Consider the following 17,580-nt stretch of genomic DNA (forward strand, 5'->3'; position numbering starts at 1 on the left):
TGGAGTCGTCTACATCTTTCTTTATCTGGCCGCATAGCGGCTGTCAAAATTATTATCTTTTCGGCGCATACTTTATATTTTTCAAACTCTTCCTCTGTCTCCTCCGGCCAAAGCGGCACAGTCATTACAATCGGCCATCAACAAATTTGTTTGGGAGTGCAAGAAACCCAGTCTTAATGATAAGATTTTATATTGTTGAAAAGCCGATTATGACCAGGGTTCCCCTCATTAATTTATTACTACCAAGCCACTTAACTCTGATTTCTAGTAGATTGGAGTCGCGCTTATTCTGAAAAGCATATCCAGAGGGAGGCCTGGCTACAGCGCAAGCACGGAGCTTGGGGTCTTTGTAGGAAGCTGGGTTTCTGTTGCAGTAAATCCACCCCCCCACCCCCCACTTTGCCAGACTACTGATAAACTTTGACGATGTGCTCTGTGTCCCTGCCAATCAGGTACCCAGAGGCTGTGTTCTTTCACAAAATGGTGCCTTTGTACCCCAATTGGCACCTCTCTGGCCACATGTAGGTCCCTTGTAATAGGTACCATAGGTACCAAGGGCACTGTGACCAGGGAAGGCCTCCAGTACATGTTGTGCCACCCTTAGAGGACCTGTACCTTAACACACACACACACTGCCATTGCAAGCTGTGTGTTTTGGTGCAGAGAAAAGTGAAGGGTCATGCATGCAACCCACTGCCTATGGTATAGGTAGTACACCGATCTAGGTGAGTGCACTATACCAGTGGTGAGGGTACAATTACACGAGCACTGTACCCCTACAGTGTCCCAGTCCATTCTTAGACTTAGAGAGTGCAGTAAAGCCGCAAAGAGTACATCGTCTGGGAGTGCGTCATTACGAACTCCACAGCACCATAATGGCTTTACTGAAATCTGGGAACTTTAGTAGCAAACTTCTCAGCATAATAAACACACAATGATGCCAGTGTGAGGTTTATTATACAATGCACTCAGAGGGCATCTTAGAGATGCCCCCTGAAAAATTACCAGCCTCTGGTTGGTTCCCCGACTGGTACACCAGCCTGCCACCACAACACTGTTTTTGGACCCCTCATGTGGGAGTCTTCACTCCCTGAGCCCAGAAACAAAACCTTTCCTGGGCGGAGGTGGTCACTGTAGGAAGCTGGCTCTGTATATACTATACCAAAGTAAGGTATAGTGTGCACAGAGTCCGGTGGAACCCCAAAGGTAGGCAGAGGTAGAGTTAGATAGCACCTCACTCTATTTGTGGTAGTGTGGTCGAGCAGTAAGGCAGGATCAGAGGACACTGTTAAGCATTTGTGGCACACATTCAGTCAGCAAATGAACTCACACACTTAAAAGATTTAACTGCAGACCAATTGTTTTGGTATAAAAAAAAAATCATTTTTTTCTTTTCTAGAACCAAGCAAACCTCAGTGGCCCTAGGGCGGCCAGGTGCAGAGTGCTGAGGCCCATTGTTAAACAATGGGGGATAGGGGACCTCCGGTTGGTGGCTGCCGACTAGCAGGCCACTTGGTTGTGGGAGCAAAGCTCCTAGACTTTAGCTCAGGGCAATTGGGGAAACAAAGTAGCACCAAAGGTGCACCCTCAGCAACACTAGGGCTGCCAGGTGCAGGGTGCAGTTTCGATGTCGGGCGCCCTGTTTGCAATGGGGAACCTCCGGTTTGCAAAGGCACTGCAGGCTTGGGGACGAAGGTCTTCTGGGTGCGACCACCATTTCGAGAGGTAAGTTGGGGGCTGGTTAGGCACCGTCTGTTCGGCCACCCAAGGCCGTGGGAAGTCTGGTGCAGGGGTGCCTTTTGGAGTCGGATCTTCTTACCAGCTTCTGGTAGCGGTTGGGGGGACCTTCCGGATTTAGGCTGCAGGCGTTGGCAGGAGGCCCAAAGTGGGGGTCAGAACTGGTGGGGACCAGTTGCTGGAAGCAGCAAAAGGCCTGGGGAAGCTCACAAAGGCGGCAAGCCACTGGACTCTGTGTAAACTAAACCTGATTTTGGTATAGTATATACAGAGCCAGCTTCCAACAGTCTTTAATCCTCGCCGGTGACAAGTTTGACGTTAAAGGTATAGGTACAGGGGCCTTCCAGCATGGTCTGAAGATTTTTCCCTCCCCACTTGACGCTAAGGCGCTGTATTTTGCTATTGTTTTGAATTAAAAACAATAAAAAGATACATAAAAACACTGATAAAAGATTGCGAGAGAACAATCTATTTTTGAAAAATGTATTTATAAAAACAGCTTAGCACGAATACCAAGAAAAATCAAATAACTGAAGAAAGACTTTTTAAAAATAATTTTTATTGAGCAGAGCATGATGTACATTTTGCGATCGAAATCAAGAACATGATTATTGAAACCTTTAAAAACATTAAATAGCTTCTTTCTTCCATGGCAAGATTAAAAAAAATTATATTAAAACAGTAGCAGCCAATGTCATCATTGATAATTTAGACTATGTGCAAAAACCTGCGATAAAGTGCAACAGTAAAAAGTGCAAATATCACCAAGTGCAACGACCACAAAAAGTGCTAGTGCTTCTAGAGTACAATCAAGAAAAAGTGCAAGTGCTTTAAATCGCAAAGTACGCTACATTTTAAAGTATTAATCGCCCCCCTTAGCTCTACTAAATTTCCAAAATACTTCCAATTTTTTTTCTTTTCTTCAAATTTCTCGATGGCTCCCACCCGACTTGCATATGCTTTTTCGAAATTACGCGTCCTTTTCATTTTATTGAACGACTTCAATTGGGAGGGAACATCACTAGATTTCCAATTCTGAAGGATTAAGGAGCGGGCTACTGTACAAGAGATAAACAAAAACATTTCTTCGGCCTTGGTTAACTTCGTTATATTTTTGCATATACCAAATAGGGCTGACTCAGCCTCAGGCTGAATTCTCTTCCCGATTGCCAGCTCTATATCCTTGAAAATTGCCTCCCAAAAGGGCTCTAGCCGTGGACAAGTAAAAAAAAAGTGTGGTGCCACCAGCCCAGGCAATTGGCTTGACATCTAAAACACTTGTTTTCAACCTCCGGATATCTTTTCCCCAGGGCCTCCGGAGTCAGATAGGCAAGCCAGTGTGATAAAAATGCCATTCTTTTACAATTGGCCGCACGCAGGGATTAATTACCTAGATGGCATATGGTCTCCGAGGCCTTACATGAAAAAACACTGTTACGTGGCCTATTTTGCCCAGATGACTTTCTATCACTGATGTTTGTCCCTGGTGATGTAGCAGCCTATACCATTCTCCTATGCCATTAATTTTGGCCCCATAAAGGGCTGCCACCGATTCGTTGGGAGATTCAAAAAGGCCATTGACATTTTTTAAGAAGTGAACAATTTGCAAATATTTAAAAAAGATGGGTTTCCTCTGGTTATTAGCCCTAACCACTACTTCTAGCCAAGCAGCCACCCTGTTTTGAATAAAAAAATGCCTGAGCTCCCGTAGCCCACAATTTTCCCAATTTATAAGATGGCTTGTCTTTAATTGAAGGCCGAGGCTGGTACACTACCTCAAACTCAAATATTGCACACCTGAGGAGCCAACCTTTTTAATAAAGGACTGAAGTCTAAAAGAATATTCCCTTACTGTCTTATATCTAGTGTTTTTGGACGTTTGGAGGTTTTTAAAAACATTTGGGTTTGAGAGCCAATTTCTTGTAACATTTTATCAAAAAAGAAGCCATCACGAATCCATTTGGATCCTATCAAACCCGCCACTATATCTAAAAAGGCAGCCTCATAATATGTCTTTAAATGAAGTAAAGCAAGGCCTCCCTGGGCAGTGGGTAACTGCACTACCGACAGCTTGACCCTTGATCCTTTTTTCTCCCAGACAAAACCTCTAAGCATTGTTTCCATTTCTTTGAAAAAAGACGAATTTATTTTTATTGGAACATTGCTAAATAAAAATATAAGCAGCGGTAATATCGACATTTTAATTAATGAAACGCTGCCAACTAATGTACGAGGGAGTAAAAGCCACTGATCTAAAAGTCTCTTGATTTTATTTTTCATTCTTATATAATTCAAATTATATAACTGATGGTAATGGCTAGTTACAAAAATCCCAAGAAATCTTACTGGGTCTTGATTTGCGGCTTGAACCCTCAAACAAGATGGAAAAAGATTTAAATTAGTGTTGAGGGCAAGGACCTCCGTTTTATTTATTTATTTTGTAGCCCCCGATCTGTTCAAAGTCTCTAAACTCCCTCAATACACTTTCAATATTTTCTTTATTGGACATCAAATATAAAATGTCATCCGCAAAAAGTTTCAGCTTAGCCATTCGGGGAAAAGGGGATTGGATAGCAGCATTATTTCTGATCTTAATTACCAACGGTTCTATAAAAAAAAGTAAAAATCAGCAGCAAAAATGGACATCCCTGTCTAGTCCCCCGGTTTATTTTTATCGATCCTACCAGTTTTGAGTTGATTAATACCTGGGCTGAAGCCCCCTGATAAATATTACGTAACCTATCCGTAACCTGAGCTGGAAAACCGAATCAACAGAGGGAAAAAAACAGGGTTGTCCAATTAACCAGGTCAAATGCCTTTTTAGCATCAACCATTATTATACATGAAACTGAAATGGTCACACTGCAGAAATGCTACTTTTAAAACCACCAACTTTCAAATTGGAACGTTGGGTTGCACAATTCCCCTAATCTATTGGCTCTCATTTCTCTGGAAACCTTCAAGTCTGAGCTTGAACCTTCTCTTTCAAAGATATTTATTGTGAGCTCCTATATTACAGCATTGAGGGTTATAAAGCCATTTACTCATCTGGCCGCGAGCAGCCGCTTTAAACCCACCCCATACAGAGAAAGGCTCTGCAGTATTTTCATTTATCTTAAAATATTCAGAGAGACACTCTCTAAAAGCCTCCACCCAATCCTGATCGGGGAGCAGAGGGCGGTCCAGCTGCTACCTGGGCCGCTCTCTGTTTTCCCCTCCAAGTGCAATTTCAAGCTCCACTTTTGCATGGTCCGAGAAGGGGTTACACCCGCTATCGATCTTAGAAACCTGAAGAGATCTTGATATAAGAAAAATATCAATTCGAGATGCAGTTCGAAAACGATGCGAATAGCAAGTAAAATTTGTTTTCTCAGGGTTGCTATTTCGCCTGGGGTCTACTAATTGATATTCTAGTTTGAAGGCTTCCATAATTTCTTTAGTGTTTGGTTTAAGTTGTTTCTTATTTTTGTTTGAAGTGTCTTTTTTCAAGTCCTGTATAAAATAAAAATCCCCTCCTACAATAAGCTGCCCAGGGGCCCCCCCTCAAGAGCTCATTGATTTTGATCAGACTGGAAGTATCGTCCAAAACCGGACCATAGTAATTTACAAAATTCATAATTTTCCCCTGTAGCCTAACCACTACCCATAGCCATCTCCCCTATGGATCTCTCTGGACTTGTAGAAATTCCCAGGCTAATTTTCTAGAAAAATAAATGGCAACTCCCCTCAGGGCCACCCCGGCCGAGGCAAAAAATACATGAGAAAAAAACCTTGGTAAAAATAATTTAGGAGAATTTGATTTTAAATGGGTCTCCTGAAGGAATACCACTTGGGGATTAAAATATATCCAAGTAATATTTATTGCATATGGTTAGTTAAAACCTTTACAAAATGGAGTACAAAACAGTATACGAACTAGCCTTGGTTAAAATGCATTTACACTCTTTAAAAAACAAGTTTTTAAAAACAGTATTACATAGTCTGCGGCCTGAGCCTCTCGTAACATATCAGTCCTTCGGACTAGGTCCGCACCATTTTTTCAGTTTTCTGGATTAGGAAACTCGCCTTCTGTAAGAATTTGGAGGCCCTACAGGCCGTTTGCAACTGGAAACTGTTCAGTGCTAGCATAACGGCAGGCCTGCATGTTCTGATTTGATAAAAACAAAATATTTGTAATAGGTAGTAACGTCTCAGACTAGCCAATGATGGACAAATGCACATAATGTGAGTCAGTGTTTCTTCCGAACGGCCAGACAGTCTGCATAGCGATGTTGGCCATGTTTGCTTCCATGCTGGGGTCTGATCCTTTGTGGTGTAGGTGCCCAGACGTATGCATAGGAGCATTTGTTGTGTGGACGGTGTTATATAGTTGACTAGGTATGGTTGTGGGGCACTTCTCTCATACGTGGCTAGCACCGTCCAACCATGTTTTTTCTTTGCGAGGGCGGCTCGGTCGACAATCCTGGATTTTTTTTATGCTGTACTGTTGGCTATTTTTTTGAAGGCCATAAAGGGGTGGTTTGTATTCCATGCCTCTCGCATATTAAGTTGTGTCAGTGCGTCTTCCAAAGATGTTTTCCATACGTTTTTTGCATTTGTTCAGTAGTTAATTTCGCACCAACAATGGCCCATCAGCGTGTCCTCACTTGCTGCCCTTAATTTCCAGCACATTTTTAGTATCCCGGCTTGCCTGACTTGATGCTGATTTGAAAGCCCGAATTCCAGGCGTACTTGCGCTTGTGATACAGACCTTGGTATGTGAAAGATGTATTTGAACAGATTTGACTGTTGTAAGTTCAAGAAGTTTGCGTCTTTGCCTCTGAATAGCTCCGAACCATACGTGAGGGAGGGTAGAAACTTTGCCTCAATCACTTTCAAGGGATTAAAATATATCAATCATTTTATAAGAGCACCATATTTTTGTTTGTTTAGGATTCCATTAGTGTTGACGGATAGGATCTTACATTTGTTAACTTCCATCAAGGTTTCCAATCGCAATATAACCTTAAACTCTAAATTAAGAATTTCTGTAGCTTTTGTTCTTGCTCTTTTTACTGCTGTTAACCCAGTCCACCATACCCACCCACCCCACCCTGAAGAAGAAACCCCCCGGAAATGAGGAAATCCTCCCTAACCACATTTGCCCTCTTGGGTGTCATGAAGTTACACCCAGAGTGACCCTGCGGAAACCTAGACCCCCACAATACTTCCCAAAACAAACCAAAATTAACAGTCTAAAAAACACATTGTGTACTATACATAACCATATTTAAACACCTGATCCTGACGAAATTTCCTTCAACAACGCCTGAGCTTCTTCCAAGTTGGAAAACACAAACTTCCCCCTTACAATGACTTTCAACTTCGACTGTTGTGCAATAGAAGCCTGGGCCCCATGGCCCTTAAACAAATGAAGGGTTTTAACAGACATTGACAAGTAGTCTAATAAGGAATTGAATTATTTTCTTGTTTCTTTTCTCCTATATTAGCACTGAAGCCAATTCAGGTTCATATCACAATGTTCTCAAATTAGAAGTATGTGCCAAAGAAAATGGACATAAAAATCCCACACGTCTCCAGGAGGTGGGCTACACAATAAAAGGTAGGAAGGTCAGAATAAAACAACTGCTTGGTATTTTATTATGGCAGTGAATAGGTTACATGCGATCTGCTCAATTGAAGCATAGTGCCTTCTTTTAAAAAAGTTATATTTTCTTACATTTTGGGAAGCGTACATCATAAAATATGCAAGTATGTTGAAATAATGAAATGGCTTGGTAACACCACAGGACGTACCTTCAATCACATATGCCAAGTGATTAGCATTTTCTAAGCAGCAGGATTCAGGGAGCACTTACATAATGGGGGTCCTGAACTGTCACATAGTTACAGTAGCACCTCCCCCAGCAAAACTGAAGACTATTAAAAGATACCATTACATTTTCAGCATTCTTTTTAACAAACTCTTTTGTGATTCACTTTGAAATTTCCATACAGGAAGCCTTTAAAATATTGGCATCTTATAGTGAGTAAATGGCTTTATAACCCTCAATGCTGTAATATAGGAGCTCACAATAAATATCTTTGAAAGAGAAGGTTCAAGCTCAGACTTGAAGGTGTCCAGAGAAATGAGAGCCAATAGATTAGGGGAATTGTGCAACCCAACGTTCCAATTTGAAAGTTGGTGGTTTTAAAAGTAGCATTTCTGCAGTGTGACCATTTCAGTTTCACTATAATGAAACCAGGGTTGATGGTATGTACATGCTGCTTTCTATGCAGAAACTGCAGCTTACCTTTCCCAGTGAAGTCAACATCTGCAGCAGGCATGCACCTTCTAAACAATCATAAAATAAAGTATCCCACTACCATAAAGTGCTAGTAGACCAATCTTTGATTCATAAGCCCTTTGAGTAGCTAAGATATTGTTGGGTAAATTAGTCTAAAGCAGACATTACGCGGTAATGCAAAGAACCAACCTTCAAAGAAGCCTTTCACAGATGTATTTGAGAAAAATATAAGTGAATACGTATTCCAAATAGGCACCTGCTACCAACCGATGGGCTACAAAACCAAAGCTTAATATTTTTAGGCCTGTGGTTTGACGGTGCAGGTTTATTGTCTTAAATATACACAAAGTAGGCATTGGGTCCAGTCTTTTCAACCACTGCTTTTTCATCACCCTCTTTAAACCACTGGCTGCCGTTCTTCATTGCAGAGTTCTTTTTCTTTGCAAATGGTTTCTTCTGGACAGGCCCGCTGTCCACTGAAGATTAAGAGTCTTTCTGGAAGGCAGGGAGAACTCCCAGAGTTCTGGAAATTGCTGGTCTGTAGGGCAAGTCGCTCTTCTTCAGCAGGGTCTTGGAGGAATGCAGACAGACCATTAGGGCTGGGGAAAGTCAGTTGGTGTCTTTGCTGCTGCACGTCTGTTCTTCGCAGGTCGTCAAGATCTAATTTCCGGATCTGGCTGATGCAGATCTGCCCACCAAGAGATATAGTGCACCCTGCCTTAAGGCTTGTAAGGCTTGCTGGAGGGGTCACTTACCTATACCATAGGCTGTGCTGGTTGGAATGGCATGCAAGCTGCAGTGGCTTGGACTTGGTGTAGGGCCCCTAGGAGACCCTCTTCGTTTCCCATGCCATAGGTCCAAAGGGTAACATATACCAGGGACTCGCAGGGATCTGAAGCTGGCGATCACGGTACAGCTTTAGGGAAGACGCGCTAGCACAGGGAACCTGGTTGGCAGGGATCCTGTGCACTACAATCAAAACCACATCATTTTCCAGGCACAAAGAGGGGGGCTAACCATGTCAAAAGAGGCAATTTCTCACATGGCCTAAATACTCAATCTTAGAACCCTAGCATGGCAGTAAGAGATTGAAAACATTTCTTAAACCTTCCCTCACGACCCCGTTTTGTTTATTCTAGGGCGATATATACGCAACTCAGCAGGTTCACCACGGCAATCTTATAACTAACCGTTTTGTTTAATTTCACCTACCCTTTCAGAAGAGGATTGGAAAATAAGCATTTGGAAGGGCAGAAAACAGAGGTACAGTGCGACGACTGTCCAAAAAGTCAGGAGGACCCGAGTCGGTAATGGAGGTCAGGTAAAATTAAAATTGAGGCATAACAGCCGAAACGCATTTTGTCAGGACTAACAGAAATTCAGGTAAGTTGCATTTGAAAGAGCCAATTGACGATTGCACATAATGGAAATGTTCTGTTGGAAGAACAACGAAGAACAGCCTCATAGGAAGATTATTTTCTAAAGGAAATTGCGCAATCATCCAAGAAAGTTCAAGTACGTTTTTCTAGAGTTTGATAGATATATAAATCTCTACGAGATCCTACAAATGTTACAACACAGGTTAGGGCAAGAGAAAATCAAACATAGCTTAGCTAGAATTCTATTCCAATGGTGCCATACACGGCTAATGAGATACTTCTGACCCGTCCAACCAAAGAAATTATTACAACATTCTGGTATTAAATCACAGAAACAAACTACTTTGGGATAACATTCAAAACAGCATGCAGCAAAGGTTCTTCGTCGTTTACCACCCGTCAATAAAATGGTTTTGTTTGATAAGTTGGGTTCCCAAGCAGGAAAGAACTCTTTAAGGAGCAGTGACATTCAACCAGTAATTTTTAGTTCTTGACCCATGTATACAATTCTTGCGGTCTGTTGTTGTTGGCCTATTGCCATCCAGCATACAGAGTGGATTTTACACAGGTTCATTAGTTATAATTGGATGACTTGTCTATTTAAGTTCACTGCTCCTTATTCAAAGGCTTTCCTCACTATTGTTGTTTATCCTGGTCTGGAACATAGTTTCTATACATCTATTCTGTTTTTTTCTGGAGCTGCTATTTTGGCTTATTTTCAGCATTGTAAACAACTGGCAAGGCCAAAAGGTCGGGTTATGCATTTCACAGACAAGGCCTTCCAGCTATGCCACTGATTTTTTTGTTTCAGCAATCCACAGGAGTGCATAGTTTTACTTCCAACACTACTCACAACCCTACTGCCTCCCTCTAACTCATCTACTGCTCCCTGAGCCCTCTCCACCCACGCTTCATTTCTAAATAATGTTTCACATATTTAATACTGCTGGTGAGAGGGCCCAGCAGCTGCAGAGTGCTCTCAGGTTTCCGGCTTACCATTTATTGCTCCCCATCCTTCCGCTTACCTGCTTTTTTTTTTTACACTGGTCACATTTATTTTTTGCAAAGGTCCACAAGCTTAACACTGCTGCAGGGCAGCTCGTTATTCTCAAGAACGAGATACTTTGTTTTTTAAAGTACCCTTCAGAGATGCCGGTCCACGATCATAGAAGAGTTCATTAAAACTAAAGGAAAAACAGGTGGCCACCCAGTAACCCATATCTCTGCACAGGCATGGTAGCGGTTTGTAATTTTTCTTAAAACAAAAGAAAAATCCTTCAAAGACAGTCTTCGCAGCAGCCATCTAGTTTTAAAAATAAAAAATACACCGACAAAGCAGACAGGCTTGGTTGATAGGAGAACTATTCACTTTGCCAACGCTTGTTACATTTCTGTTCCAGTTTTACCTACAAATTTTTAAAAATCACGCTGACATATGCCCCAGTACAGGTTGAGAAACAGCTCTACGGGAGCGCCAAAAAGAAAAAAATGACATAGCTCTACGGGAGCGCCAAAAAGAAAAAAATGACATAGCACACAACGCACCAGAAAATACCATACACTTGAGACTTTAAATGCTATGTCAGAGCGGGCAGTCACCCGTCGCAAGTTAAAAACACAGGCAGATCTCACTCATATGTCCCTCTACATTACAAGTTATGTTCTAATACCTCTCTCCCAGGGAGTCTTATAGAACCCCAGAAAGCAGATGATGATACGCATGTATCCCTGAACATGAGGGGAGGGACAAACCCCATCTCCCTGGGAGCTTTACAGACATACCCAGCCCCCACGCACCGGCTGATCCCACTCACGTGCGTTGCTGTCTGCTAGGCTGTTCAAGCTGCTAGAGATATCACGCCGCCGGAAAAGGCACACAACTTTTGCCTCCACATTCCCATTGGCAGTCTGTGGATGAAAAGAACAGGTTACAGATCAAATCTTACACAAAAGCACAAGAAAGTTCCACACTCAACAGAATATGATGAATCATAATAGCAGAGCTATCGCTCCATTTTCACTGACTGCATACAAAAATGTTATTCCTCTGGTTATACAGGAATTTACAGGCTGAAGCAACAGATGGCAACATTTTATCAACAGATAAAGACCATGCAGCACAGATCCTCAAAAAATTATTCTGTTAAGCTCAGGTGTCAGACAATTTTGCTATTCCTCAAAAAATACAAGGGAAGCATATAGAGGAGAGCTGAGCTGTCAAGTACCGATGCTCCAGCAGTAAAGGCCTCAAACAATTATCATTTAGACTTCACAGATCTCACAGGTTAAAACTGAGACATCAGAGCAATCTACCAACACAGAAAGAGGTTTAAGGAAAAATATATTGTTATAGCTGCACCTGACCTTATTAAGTTCCTCGATTCGTCGGATGAGGTATGGGTTACTGGAGGAGTTTTCAAAGTAAACATAATCTGAAAAGAAAAAGAAACATACATAAAATCGATACCATTTTTATATTAAGTATAACATTCCTATTTGAGGAATATGAGATTGAGCTAGTCTTCTGGCTCTCCCATCATCAGCTGCATTTATCAGAATTGGGGTCTGCTCAAGAGTTAGGTATATGCAAACACAGTAGAATCAATCTCAAATAAAAGTAAAATCATTCCCTCACAAGAGAACACGAAGGTCAGGGAAATATGGGACAGCACGATTTATTTGTGCAATAGACATGCACAATACGCCTCACCTGGCCCCACAATAAACATGCATGTCAAACAGACTGCTTCCCAACTGAAGGGCGGGAGACTGAAAAGTTAGACAAACTGACAGCTATATATTATTTTACATAGTGTAATGATAACCAATTGGCATTCCATTTTTCACTTGCCCAAGTAAGCTCATAGAACTTGACTTGTGAGATGAGGGTTTCCCCGAAGATAGGGTTTCATTTGGGCTCGGGAATTAATTGAATGGGCAAACCTGTAACCTAAACTGTCGGAGATATCCCTGTTGGATACTCTATGGGGAAAACAGGATATTTGAGTTCTTACTGTCCTCCAACTAGGTCATGCTATGTGAACACTATCATGGTGGGGCGTTTACAGATCATGTGCCATTCCCCATGAACAAAATGGCTGCAGGTGAGATATTTAATGCAACAATGTTTGCAACTCTTCTGTTTCTTGCCTGTGGAGAATTGTTCTGGCTCAAAGTTCTATAGTATGGACACTTAATGTAGGCCCGAGAAGGCCTGATTGATGCCAGATGGTTAGAACAAGATGTAATCAATTTACTTTCAATTAACACAAATCTGTCTTATTTGGATATGATAAAGTATCTGTACCTACAGGCCTTACATGACACCCAATGCGTCCTGATTGTTCCCATGTCTCCATACTTTTCTAAGCTATGGATCACTGCCTCGTCTTCCATCAGTTTTTCTGAAGTCAACCTTCTTTGTATTTAGTGCTTCTCAGTCCAGTATAATAGTGTGAGTGCACATACCTCTGTCGCCCCTGAGGTGCCCTTTCTCCAAAGCTCCTTGCTGTTTGAGAGTCTGGGCCCCAATGATCTCTTTCCTGGGTCTCTCTGCGACAGATGGATGTAAGGAATAAGGAAACCAAGTATGGCAACTAAACCTACATCAAACCACTGTTCAAAGGAAAGACTGCAGTCTGGTACAACAGTGTCTCTAAATAGACATGCGGTTGCAACTAGAAAGGGGAATCCACTCAACCCAAACTCAGCTTCTTTGAAATCTGTGAGGTCATGCTTGTCTCAAGAGAAAAATCATGCACTGGTCAAGATAAATCCCAAAAAAACTTCAACTGTGCAAAAAGCGTTCGAAAAAGACACACTACTAGCCAATATAGCCTTTCAGTATGCATAGGACAAATGTAACAGATTCAGGAGCGATGTCAATGTGTTTGAACACTGTCATTTTCAACGCTTGCCAGCCAGAGAATTAATTTTCTGGTATAAATCCTGCCAGAAGAGGATCTCTGCGCTTACCTTCCTGCCTACTTTAAAATCAGCAAAGAAAACCAACATTTTTAGGTCGAGCATTCGAGACCTCTTGTATACTTTAGTATACCTCTTTGCTTACTTGAATATGTGGACACGAGTCGGACGCGCGCTTTTTCAGTGTCAGATTTGTCCTTGTGAGCGCGCGTTTGCTGCTGGCATGAGCTGTGAGCGTGTACGGCGGCGTCAGCAGTGTCTGTTCTCGCGCTCCCCCATGCTTTCACTTTTGCGACGCCACATGAGCCTCTCGCAGGCACCTTCACTGCCGCCGACCTCTCCCCCACAGTGCTTGTTTCTGTAGAGGTGGGGGCGCCGGGACAGGACCACATCCCCACCAAACTTTCCTAGAAGAAAACTGTCTTTTCTTTGCTCACTGGAATTCACTGAAAGCATTACTTCCCGCTAGTTTCACCACTGGTGATTAGAAGGGCAGATACGAGAGTGTGCGAGCTGAGGAGACGTGAATGTGAAGAGGTGGCAGAAGCAGAAGGGGGATGGTGGGGATATACACAAATTATAACGAAGAATTTCCCAGGGCACGGGCACATTTCCAAGGAATTGGTCACCAAACTATAAGTGAAACAGCACCGTCATCTCCTGGTGGTCTAAAGTCGGTGCACGTGTATTAAATGGTGGAGCAACGCGTGCTGGCTCGGTTTTAGCCTAGGCTGAAAGGCGGACTGAATTAGAACGCTGCAAATATACTTATCAGCGGTGCAATGTTATGGACAGATAATGGATAGCATAGAATCTGTCAGACGCCTGGCCTGTGTTTATTGCCTCACAGCGTCAGGACTAGGCGATGTGAAGGATGAGGGGTATTATAAGGGGCCAGCCATTAGGGCAGGGCCTTTTTTGTGAGCTGTAAATAATGGAAGTGCATTGGTGATGATGCAACCATAAGGACAGCTCCAGCTTTCTCGGGAAGGGTGTCAGCTGTTCGGTGAACTCACCGGCGACACCTGGATCGCCTGTAAGCTAACCCAACCAGTGTCATTTATTGTGTCTTGTGCATTTTATTGTACGATTAACTTTGTCCTCGCATATTTCAAGGGGTAGCAATGCTAAGGGGAATATCACATAGATTGCAATGAGTGCTACACATTTTGTGTATTCCACATTTGACAGTCAGAGTAATTCATTTTTTTCGGTGGTCGGTAGGTGCAATGTTTCCTGGCACTAGCACTCATTTATGCAACCTGGTCGAGAGAGAAATGTGGCCATCTTATATTAAAGTTTATGTAAATGCCCAGATCAGGTCTGCTGTCAGTCCTAGGTAAACACTGGACAGCAGGGGAGCTCTGTATAGCCTTGAAGGACTAGTCAATGTCTGCAGTAAGCCTCTTCTGTGTCTGATTAGTCACCGGTAGCCAAGAATACTTATTAGAGAGGCTTTTTGTTTGACTACTACCACACAAGGCTGACTTTGATGGGCGACACATTTTCGAGAAGTTTATAACAATGCAGCGTTTTTTGTTTTTATTTGTTTATTTGCTTTGGGTCAAGGGATCCAGTGTACTCGTTTTTATATAAAATGCCATTTCACGTCACCAGTTTTTAAAGGCTCATATATTTAATTGCAGATAAAAAACGAAGGCAGTCGGAGATAAGTGAATTTGCCAAGGATAATACCATTTTTGTTAAGAGGGTGAGGAAGGAAGAAAAGCATAGTGCCTATGATATATACAGTTTGGAATTGAGTTGCCAAGCCAATGTTGGGGGGCTAAAAGTATTTGCAGTAATGGGTTAAATACCTTCATCTTTGGCGTGTGGGGACAGCCCTTAGTAGTTATGAGAGGTATGAAAGATACTGAGCAGGCACAAGGTTTTGTGTCTTGGCGTGGCTTCGGACAAACCAGGCTTGGCGGCAAAGAGGATGTATTGAGTGATCAGGGTGGCTAAGTTGTCAATGTTTAATTGTACTCTTGAGCTTTGTTGGAAGCAACAAATATCTGCAGGAGTCTCGCATTACCAGCGAACTCTACACAATTGCAGTCTGAGGGGACTGTTGCCAGATTTTGCAACTACTATGTTTTCCAAATAAATATGTATTTGCCACACTTTCCACACACTCCATCATCTTCCGCATAGTTAGCAGATCTAAACAAAAATGAAATGTTCAGAGCTGAAACAAATCAAAAGTTACTTAAAATGCTAGCACAGGTGTTGCTGTGCAGTAGCAGGCCGTTTGTCACCCTGCTGCAGGTCACCTTTCAGCTGCTGCTTTTTGTACTTAGATGTTAAATTGATATTAATGAGGTCAAACATTTGCACATATAGTGTTAACAATTGTAAAAATAAGAAAAGAGTGAAGTAATACTGTTTCAAATTGTGCCATGTTACGCCATATAATTTGACTTTTACTGCATAATCTAATCAACCCTGCTGCTTAATATTGGTCCTCCCTTTCCGCATAACTCTGGTTGCCCTGACTATTAAACATCGCGGTTCCTTATCGATGACCCACAAGAGGCTCCATGAAGAGTTGGGGCAGTAGTTTTTTAGGTCTCGTAGAGAGACCTATTGCGGTGAAACCAAAAAGTTTAACTAAAGCAGATTTCCACGAGTGCATGAGTTCTCGTGACCGCGCTTTTATCTGAGCTGCCTGCCTCCGAGAGCTTCAAATTAAAGCCATCTGTTGCTGTTCCTTCCCCAGCGCACTCGGCCTCACTTCTCCTCCCCCTAATTAACACACACTTCTTTCACGGCAGCGAGGCCGTGCTTCAAAGGGATCCGCTCCCCCTGTAATGTGCAGGAATTAGTGATTTTCTATCTGTGAAAACGTACTTCAAAGCGATCAGCTCCGCCCCCTGCTGCATTCACTTTCCCTCCACGTTCCCTCTTCTTCCCGTCTCCCTGGTGACACCTCTTTGCCCACTTCTTGTTTTTTAACTTGTTTATTCATGGCTTGCGCCGGCCGTAATTTCACTTTTTATTCATGGCTTGCAGCATAGGTTTATATGAAACAAATACTGTGCTTGCCTCACTCGTATTAACATCAGAGCCCTTCGTGAGTGCTCCCATTGGATTTTATTCATGGCTTGCGCCGGCCGTAATTTCACTTTTTTTATTCATGGCTTGCGCCGGCCGTAATTTCACTTTTTGTATTCATGGCTTGCATACTCTGGATTGCTGTGTTTAATGCATCCACTTTTGCTGTACTTTTTGTTCTTTGCTCTTGTTGGAAAGATGGCGTTACCGGGGTCTCTTCCTGCACTTATTCGCTGCCGGCCATGGTCCTGCTGCTGTCGCTGTGCGCGCTGGGGACAGAGGGCTTCATTTTCCCACAGCAGCCCACGTGAGTACCTCACCCTGCCTCACCCCCACCCTTTGCCAGTCTCCCTGGATGTCAGTGTCATTACTGGCACCGGAGTCATCCCCATCACTGCCAGCAGCATCGCCGCCAGCGCTGCAAGCGTTTTTCCCACTACTCTTGCTGCCAAAAGCGCCGCTGCCCGTACTGCTGTCCGTACCATCTTTTTCAGCAGTACTGCTGCCACCGCTACTACTATAACGCTGCCAAAAGCATCACTGCCCGTACCACTGCACTTACTAGCAGTACCACTACCACGCAAGCATCGGTACTACCACTATCGGTACCAACAGAGTCACCTCGAGTACCACTGTATTTACGATGTCTCACAGAAGTATTATCAGTACCACAACTACTGCCCCCAGCATGCACGCCTCACTGGCAGCACCGCTGCCCTTGCCATCTCCCTCAGCAGTGCGACTGCCACCTGCACCAGCATGCACGCACCTCTGCTGGTACTACCACTGCCAAACACGTCACTGTCTTTACCACTGCCCTAATGCTTTCTCTCAGAAGTACCACTGCCGGCAGTGCACGCTTCTCTTCTACTGCTGCCAACTCCGTCACTGCCAGTAACACTACTCCGGTCATCTCTCTCAGCAGCATTACCAGTACCACTACTATCAGAGGAGCCAGCATGCTTGCATTCAGGCCAGTACCACTGCCTCTCGGGAGTATTTTCTGTACCGCTGACTCCAGCCTGCAATCCTCACTGTTACTGTCGCTGCCGAAAGCCTCACTGCCGGTAGCACTGCCCTCCAGATATGTGTCTGCAGTATTATCAGTATTTATTCCACCGCCTCGCTGCCAGTACCACTGCTCTTCAGACGCCTCTCAGCAGTATTATCGGTGCCACGACCACCAGCATGCAAGCCTC

The 17,580-nt window shown here is 43.2% G+C and overlaps 1 protein-coding gene across 2 annotated transcripts in view; it reads right to left on the reverse strand.

Moving 5' to 3' along the window:
- The window catches only part of MTA2 (metastasis associated 1 family member 2), a 355,080-nt gene that overhangs the window by 309,285 nt on the left and 28,215 nt on the right, over positions 1 to 17,580 (reverse strand). For both annotated transcript variants that reach the window (XM_086938190.1, XM_086938191.1), the window contains exons 2-3: positions 11,768 to 11,835; positions 11,218 to 11,311 (exon numbers count right to left, since the gene is read on the reverse strand). In XM_086938190.1, the coding sequence (XP_086794316.1) occupies positions 11,218 to 11,311; positions 11,768 to 11,835 (162 nt within the window). The remainder of the gene's footprint in view (positions 1 to 11,217; positions 11,312 to 11,767; positions 11,836 to 17,580) is intronic.

This window comes from Lissotriton vulgaris, chromosome 9, assembly GCF_964263255.1.
Source record: "Lissotriton vulgaris chromosome 9, aLisVul1.2, whole genome shotgun sequence".
Classification (NCBI taxonomy): Eukaryota; Metazoa; Chordata; class Amphibia; order Caudata; family Salamandridae; genus Lissotriton; species Lissotriton vulgaris.